At 41.6% G+C, this 8,739-nt stretch overlaps 1 protein-coding gene across 4 annotated transcripts in view; it reads left to right on the top strand.

Moving 5' to 3' along the window:
• LIMS2 (LIM zinc finger domain containing 2) overlaps nucleotides 1-8,439 on the top strand; it is a 33,299-nt gene extending 24,860 nt beyond the window's left edge. For all 4 annotated transcript variants that reach the window (XM_055723596.1, XM_014281926.3, XM_027808849.2 and 1 more), the window contains exons 5-10: nucleotides 95-244; nucleotides 1,098-1,248; nucleotides 2,337-2,429; nucleotides 3,307-3,355; nucleotides 3,542-3,617; nucleotides 4,417-8,439. In XM_055723596.1, the coding sequence (XP_055579571.1) occupies nucleotides 95-244; nucleotides 1,098-1,248; nucleotides 2,337-2,429; nucleotides 3,307-3,355; nucleotides 3,542-3,617; nucleotides 4,417-4,564 (667 nt within the window). In that variant the 3' untranslated portion in view covers nucleotides 4,565-8,439. The remainder of the gene's footprint in view (nucleotides 1-94; nucleotides 245-1,097; nucleotides 1,249-2,336; nucleotides 2,430-3,306; nucleotides 3,356-3,541; nucleotides 3,618-4,416) is intronic.
• The last annotated feature ends 300 nt before the right edge of the window (nucleotides 8,440-8,739 follow it).

Raw genomic sequence — 8,739 nt, 5'->3', positions numbered from 1 at the left:
CTCTAACGTAGAGTACATCCTACATCATGCACTATACATTGTTTTAGGAGAAAGAATTTCTTAATATTTTCTTTTCTTTACTTTGTTCAACCAGGCATCTGTGCAGGCCATGCCATAACCGTGAAAAAGCTAAGGGACTGGGCAAGTACATCTGTCAGAAGTGCCACTTGATAATCGATGAGCAGCCTCTGATGTTTAGGAATGATTCCTACCATCCAGATCACTTCAACTGCACCCACTGTGGGTATGTTCTCGTATCCTAAACTCTGACAAGAAAGGACAATCCTTTCCAAGGCCTAAACTTTGCTGCCTTCACATTGTTGAACAAAAAGAAATTGTGTCAGGAGAAATCAAAAGAAATTTAGAAAACCTACAGGCACTGTAGTTTTATTTTGCCATTCAATGTTTTTTTAATCCTAAACTTGAACGACAGTATTTTATGCTTAAAATGAAAATAGTTCCTGAAAATAGTTCCTTGGTATGAAGTTATCTGAAAGGCTTGTGTAGATTACAGTAATAGTGTTGTCCAAAGGTAGCTGTTGCCAGGCTGTTCAAAATAGTTTCACGTTGCATTCCTAGGTAGAAAAAAAAGATGACCTGGTGAGCTGCGTCAGTCTTCTGCCTGACAAAGTCCATTTCCATGCCGATACCTGCCTGACCTATTTGCCACGAAGGCAGTGTAACTGGAGCACAGCACTGCCCTAGAATGGGCAACGGTGCTGAAGAATAAAGTAAATGGCTCGGTGCTGAGCACAGCTAGGACGGTCCTGGTACCTGAGCTATCCCATTCAAAGAGAGCTGGATTTTTTATATGACACTGCATTTTTCCATGTAAGCACACCTCCTATTTCTGCTAGAGTATCTAGCCAAAGACATTATACTCCACGTGAGTTCTCTTGTCAGGCAAACTGAGAAAGCAGTTTTAGAAAGATGAGTTGAAAACAGTATTTCACTAGCTTAATTTAACAACTCTGCATTTGTAGCACGAAAGTTGCTGAAGTATGTTAACTTTCAAGTTTAGTCTTCCAAAACGTCACCTCCGGAATTAAAGAGCTTCGCTTGGTGTTCTTACTTGAGGGACATGTTTGTGTTTGCAGGAAGGAGCTGACTGCTGAGGCCCGGGAACTGAAGGGAGAACTGTATTGCCTGCCCTGCCACGACAAGATGGGGATCCCCATCTGTGGAGCCTGCCGCAGGCCCATCGAGGGACGAGTGGTCAATGCTCTGGGAAAGCAGTGGCATGTCGAGGTGAGGTCTCTTTGAACCTGAAACTTCCTTCAGGAGCCATTTTGGAAGAGGGCTAGTATTGCTTGGAAGCTGTAGACGTTTCTGTGATCTGTAATACAGGAATTCAGACAAAAAACAATTGCTTGTGTTTCAGATTGCCTTCACCATATGTGAGTGAATGAGTACGGCAGGGTCATCAAGGTTGCTTAAGAAAGCTCTGCTTTCACAACAGTAATAACCTTAGTTTTAAAATGCCCGAGTTGTGTTGTAAAGATTCTTGCAGAATATGGTTTACTGAACGGCATTTACTTAATAATAACTTTACCTGTTTACTGCGAGGTACTTAGATATATCACCTCCAACCCCAGTTAACAGATTCATAAGTGTGTTGGAATTTGTAATGTAGGCAGAGCCAGTGCAATTCTTGCTTTTTAAACTTTTTCAGCTCATTGTTTTTATATCTTTCAGCTGAGTTGTCACAGCTTGCTCTGAAGTTTTTTAGTGATTTAAGCCTCCTAAGGGCTTGAACGGAGAGAGATGATGATGCTCATTTGAAGCTCCTTCTCTTCTCTGAAACAAACAAGATGATAGTCCACAAGTCTGTCAGTATAGACACAAGACAGTTGTCCATTCAGCAGGTTTTCCACCTATCTTTAATGCAATCCTTAATTACTATAGTAAATTAAATATTTCCTCTTTTCTATTCTTTCCATAAAGATTTTTCTTCCTTCATTAAAGCATTAAGGGGTAAAAGTTTTAAAATGAAAGAGGGTAGATTTAGATGAGGTGTTAGGAAGAAATTCTCCCCTGTGAGGGCGGCGAGGCGCTGGCCCAGGCTGCCCAGAGCAGCTGTGGGTGCCCCATCCCTGGCAGTGCCCAAGGCCAGGCTGGACGGGGCTGGGAGCAGCCTGGGCTGGTGGGGGGTGTCCCTGCCCGTGGCACGGGGGCTGGGAATGGATGATCTTCAAGGTCCCTTCCAACCCAAACCGTTCTGTGATTCAATGATTATCTTGTATTGAACCATGATTTGTAGCCATGCAAGTTTTCCCTTGGTGATGGAGAGGTCGCTTTGCCTGCCAATAAATGTCTTATTTTTTTGTCTTTTACAGCATTTTGTTTGTGCCAAATGTGAGAAGCCATTCTTGGGGCACCGACACTATGAGAAAAAAGGACTGGCTTATTGTGAAACTCACTATAACCAGGTAAATTCTGCCATCTAGACTGCAGGTACTTGCTCTGACTGGCAAATGCTTTTTTGCATTTTACATATGCAAAGCTATGCAGATTTTGCATAATCTGAATTTGTAGAGGCAATACAATATTGAGATATTAGTGAAATTTAATAGAAAAACTAGTTTTTCTTGGTAGGTCTGAAAGGTGATGCTAAGAACAGGATAGAAGTTCCATGGGGATAATGATTTTTCTTTTTGCCATTGACAGAAAAAAACACTGGCTGTGGGTTGTGATTAGAATCTCTGTAATTTTACTCCAAAACTATTTGTGTGGACTTCTTTGACAATTACTTGCTTCCATGGGCCTAAGATAAATGTCCTGTCTAAAGCATAAGAGAAATATGTTTCAAAAGCCAACCCAAACGTATATTTTCTGTATGAGTCTACTGCACAGCTATGAATTTGGTATTTTCTTCTGTCAGATAAAGCGGTCTATTTCTTCAGAGATAATTGTTACTGTTTTGAGAGTGGCTCTAGGTTTTATTTTTATGTTTATAGTTAAGCATCAGGAGATGTTTGTCTACAGTAAGTATCATACTTCACTGATCCTCTTTTCTCCAAATTGCCACCTGTACAGGACTTTAAGATCACATAACAGTGGTAGAGTGTGAGGCATCAACAAAAAAGGTTTTGTAGTACTTAGTGGTATGAGATCCAAAGGAACATAGACTATTTGGCAAGTGTATGAGAAGTTATTCAGAAGATTTAAATTGGTATATTTGGGGGCTACTGCAGTGTCTGGGAATTCTTTGATTGTTAGGATTTAATGTTCACACCAGCTGTGTAATTTGGGGAGCAAGAGCAGTCAGTAACATGAGTTCCTGTTCTTATTTTTTTTGCTGTGCAGCTCTTTGGAGATGTGTGCTACAACTGCAGCCACGTGATAGAGGGAGACGGTAAGATTTGTTCTCTCCTTGTTTTGGGTTGCTGTCCTTGTTCCATTTGTTAGTGCAGCTGTTGCAGTACCACAGTTGCAAGGCACTAGTGTTTCTTTTCACATCTGGCCTCATTTGAATTTGGATACAAATCCGAATTCAAATATTCCGACAGTTTCCTCTTATTTTGTGCTTTTGCTTTTGCAGTGGTATCAGCTCTTAACAAGGCCTGGTGTGTGAATTGCTTCTCGTGCTCCACCTGCAACATCAAGCTTACACTGAAGTAAGTCAGTGTTTATATTTTGGACCATATGAGATGTTTGCCCTTAAGGCAGGGTATCAGCTTGGGGGAGCCCTGAGTCAGTGCCTCTCTGAGGGGCAGTGTGCTTTTTCTCTGTGCTTATAATTCCACTGATTTCAGAACTAAAAGGGAGCGGGGGCTCAGCATCCCCTCTAATTTCTTTTCCTTCATTAATCTGTTCTCTAAGTAGGTTGGTAAGAGGAGAACTCATTCAGCAGTACAGAGGGAAGGGTCTACACTTAAAGTAACTGCCTGTCCTGAACTACCTGTGCCTCCATGTCTCCTTAGACTGGATGCTCCCCTCAGTGACAGTATTTACAGTTGTGTAGATTATTTTGAAAGAAAATGTTATGCTAGTTACCTCCAGTATGTAGAAGGACAGAAAAGAAAGCGATCCTGCATTTATCCTTCCTCCGCTTCAAACCCTGATCCTACTGTGATGGATTGGCCCCACTGGCCTTGTATATGAAGGAGCTCTAACTCATCACAAAGAGGACCTTTGAAGTGAGATTTCCATTCTATAACAACATTATTATTCTAGACTGTTACATACAAATATATAGCAAAACTTTGCTCCTTATTGAACTCGCAATACTAAAGACCCTAGTTCCCTGATGAGAACCCAGTCTCTGTACTTACATGACCAGATGGGGGAGTGAGTTGTTTTGTATGGGCGGTAGAAAACAAACAGCAGCATTTACATAGGTGCATGGAAACTTGATTTAGTGAAGCACATAGTTTGCAAATACCACTTTAATAGCTGCTGTTCTTTGTGTTAAAGGAATAAGTTTGTGGAATTTGACATGAAGCCCGTATGCAAGAAGTGCTATGAGAAGTTCCCTCTGGAGCTGAAGAAACGCCTGAAGAAGTTGTCAGAGCTGGCATCCAAGAAGGCACATCCCAAAGCTCTGGATTTAAACTCTGCTTAAACAGGTCTGTCAGTCTACTGACTGCACTCTGACAGTCATAAGCGACTGCTCACAGCAGCCGTTGATTACAGAGACAATTACTAGGAACAAGTGAAACCAAAGATAAGTAGTACCTTGCCTTGCTTCTGGTAATGTAGCTTGCATCTTGACTATCCCTTTTTCTCAAGCAATTGTCTGTCAACACTGGCAGAAAGAAGATGACTTTCTGATTGAGCAGTTTACAGGCTGGTTATTAATTTGCCAATAACAACTTATTCTGCCTTTGTGGAATTGTACACGGTCTTCCCTTCCTCAGTTGAATTGTAGTTCTCCATTCCTCTGTAGTCTAAAGAATTTGGAAACAGTGGTGGAGTGTAGGGGTGGAAGAAATGTGTGATTTGCTCTTTTTCAGTTAAAGCATAAAAATTTATCTTCTCACCCTGGGTGAAGACGTTTTTTATTTTTTTAATATGTAGGCAAATATTCTGAAAGCTGTCACTCTTTGCTACATGCAAAATATTCTGGTCTTTCTCTGCATCCCTGCTGAGCATATACAGGTGCTGTACAGTCCTTCTGGTTGGCAGGCTTACTGGGAAAGCCCAGGAACCAATGGTTATGGCATCTGCACTGCCTGCTTGTCTGGCTTAGGTCCAGCGTTTGAAGCTGAAAAAGTTTGTTTTGCTGCTTCCCTGTTCAGTACTGAGGAGATTTCACTTGTCAAGGTCATGCCAGCCTCTTCGGAATAGTTGGGCCCTCCTTAAGGGGGAGGTGGCTATGGGAAACAAAAGATTTTGTTAGAAACCGACACTATAATTTTCTCAGTTTGTTCTCTACTACTGCTACATGGATACTAGAGCTTTTAGGGGTCAACATAAAACATGTCCTATCCACTGGCATAGCTGACATTTCTTGAGGCAATGTGACTGGGTCTTGGTTGTTCTTTTGCACGATGAAATCAAATTGATAATATGGTACCAATTCAAGCGGTTCACTTTTTCTGGCCTTCTCACTTTATTTGGAAGATGAGTATATGCTTGTTGGTCATGCTCCAGAAAGCCCAATTACATGAAGTGGTTACTAATATTTACAGTTTGTAGCAAATGTGTTCTTATCCAGAAGAAACCCAGGGAGTATTTTTCTTAAAATTTTCACCCAAATAATAATTTCCCATCACCTTTCTTCTTAAGAAGTGTACCTAAAGACCTGAGTGTAAAGTCAGGACCTCAGACCTGAATCTGTACATCTTAAGCACATAGTTCTGCTCTGTAGTTTTGCCTCTCACTAGTGAAGTTTCACTGGTCCTACTGTCTCTGCTAGTACAACCCAAGGTGCTGAGAAATTTATTTGTTTTGAACATTCTCAATATTTCTTTAGGGGTGAGCCATTAACAGTGCTGTTTCTGAGTCCACTTGTGTGTCGTATAATCACAGTGTGCTTCTGAGACCTCTGGAGGTGTCACCTCTAGTTTCTTGTGCCAAACTAAGCTGAGCAGCCTCAAAATCCCTTTCCATGAATAGTTGGAGACTGTGCCTGCCCTTTTGCAAGGTGGACAGGATGAAAGGCACTGGAGGACTTCTTTCCCTTGCATGATTTAAATCTTCCAAAAAACGGCTAGTTCAGTGGGTCAAAGGAACACGGCAGCTGGGCCTAGGCGCCACCTGCGGCCCCAGGCGAATTAGCAAGAAGTTTAAGCTTCCTCACTTGTATGTGTGAGCAGCGACTGGACTGGGGCAATAATCTACCGTAAAATTGTCCTCACTGCCATCACGCTTGGCTCAGAATAGATCTAAACAAGGTGGTAGCTAAAGCACTGGTAGCTGTTAACGCGCTTGCTGTAGCTACTACCCATGAAAAGCTACCGGCGGTATCACAGCAGCGGTGGGAAGTCCCGGTTAACTGTGTGCAGGTCTCCCACCTGCAAGGCCATCTCTTAGGTATACTGGCTTTGCTAATTCCATTTCCTTCAGCTGCTTTGCTTTTTGTTTCCGTGAGTTCCCATAAACTTTTAGCTGGGGTATACTGCACCCACTATAATGCTGATGAGGGGAGAGGCCTCACTTTAACAGTATTCTCTCCCATCCTTTTCTGACCGACGTGCACTGTAGATTACAGTAATAGTAGCTGCTTTTGTCACTGCTTTAGGAGAACATGTGGCTAGTCACTCTTCTCCCGCCAGCCTTTAAATGGCCTTTTAGTTAAGGGCACAAAGAGCAACATGTCTTTTGGTGCAGGAGTACGTGGCCACTGCGAAGACCGGTCCTGTAAGCCTGTTCTTTGGCATCTTTTTTCACAGCGTAAGCCACAAGAGCTACCGGTGTAGGTGCAGGTCAGTATGTTTTGCAGTTTCTTCTCAGCATAAAGCATTCCGGTCTGTTCCTATAATCAGTCTCAGGCCACGTCTAATGCTAGATCTGAGCAGCTGTGTATCTTCAGCCTGGTGGGAAGATGGTGAGGGAACACACAGCCGCATAGCTGCTGGCAAATATGGAAAGACTATGTATCTAGCAGGCGATAGGTGATATTCTTTCAGTGGCCACTCTCCAAATTCAGCAGTGGAAAATGCATGTACGTAGAGGTGAACGGAATTACTTTTGTACTGCAAGCAGAGATTAGTGTGTGCTCTCGCTTTGTCCCATGTTAGAAATTCAGCAGACCTAGTAAGCTTCAGTGTTAAAAGGATATTTGATATCATTCTCTTTGGTAAGCTGTTCCATTTTCTAGGATTTGGATTATGTCCTTCAGAGCATTTCCCAAAATTAAGGGAGGGAAATTGTCATCATAATCCCTGACCTCTGTATTAGTGGAGTGTAATGTTCTTTTAGTATCTCTTAAATTATTAATTTTTTATAATTACTTTTCTCATACTCCTGCTCATAGCAGCCTGCAATGTGCAGTTACGGTAGTGATTAGTGATGTTCCTTTTGTGGGACAGTGGAATTGAAGGAGTAGGAGAAATAACTAGAAATAGTTTAAATAAATGCATCTTCCTCTACTTTGAGCCCGCTTTTTAAAAACTAAGTAGAATATAATGCAGACTTAGGAATTCTCCTTAGTGTGTTGATCGGCTGGCAGGTGGGGTTTGGTTGTTTTTTTGAAATGAAGTCAATGTCTCAGTCAGAAACGAGCGGCATGCTTTTTTCCACTGCTGCAAATAGACATGCTGGCCAAATTCATCCTAGGTGTCACACCGCTGGGGAGTATAGATTTGTATCAAGGTTGAACTTGGCTTAGAAGTCTACATCTACTGAAAGCTGTTGCCTCATTATATACATTTATAGTTTACATTCATATTTATACATACTGAATTAAAATCACTAATATTCACTGAGTACACTTGAAAATGGTTTTGCTTTTAGAAACCACATTACATGAAGCTTGTTTGTATTCAAAGGGTATGTTAAATCACTTACAATCTTTCTTTATAGCAACCTAATCTGCTCTCTAGGGTTTGCATCATGGTCTTTATTTTTACAGCAGTCTGTGCAATGTAGGGAAATATTGTTCGGCCTTCTGTACAGAGAGTTTCTAGATGCGGTGTGTTTTGTATGAGATGATGTGGCTGACTACTTTTTTGAAAAGTGGTTGGATGGTGAAGGAATAGGTTGCAGGTGAACATGTAATAAGTGTGGTTGTACTAGTCTGTAAAGCACTATTAAGTGCTGAGGATGGTATGGACTAAGTAAAAGAATTAGCAGCTACTGGCCTTGGTTCAGGCCTTGATGAGCAGTGTGGGTTCTGCACCGCGTGGATGTCTCGTTTATCACACATTGCTTGTGCTGTCTAACCAAAATATGATTGTGGATTGAAATGTTGTAACACCGTACCTTTTCATGTTCCTGTAATGAAATTAACTGTAATAAATTTTAAATCTTCACACAAAAACCAAATATTAAAAAGTTGTATATTGTACAGTAAAAAATGTGCAACGCTGAGCCAGAGAACATAATGCACTCTGAGGAACTCTGGGAATTGCCCAAATCTGATGGTGCTGTCATGGTGAATTCACATTTTGGATCTGTGCTGCTTCTGTGGTGATGTGTTGGTTGATGATGTGCAGAAAGGGACATCATCCTGTTAGAGGCTGTACTATGTGAATTGTGTTGTGTATATGACACGTAGATGGGGTGCTGTGATCATTTACAGGCTGTAGTGGATGTTTGGTAGGTTTGGGTTGCATAGATCCAGAGCGAATATTC

Source organism: Falco cherrug, chromosome 11 (genome assembly GCF_023634085.1).
Source record: "Falco cherrug isolate bFalChe1 chromosome 11, bFalChe1.pri, whole genome shotgun sequence".
In the NCBI taxonomy this organism is placed as follows: domain Eukaryota; kingdom Metazoa; phylum Chordata; class Aves; order Falconiformes; family Falconidae; genus Falco; species Falco cherrug.
Note: the sequence above shows the minus strand (reverse complement) of the source record. Positions and strands in the feature narration are given on the sequence as shown.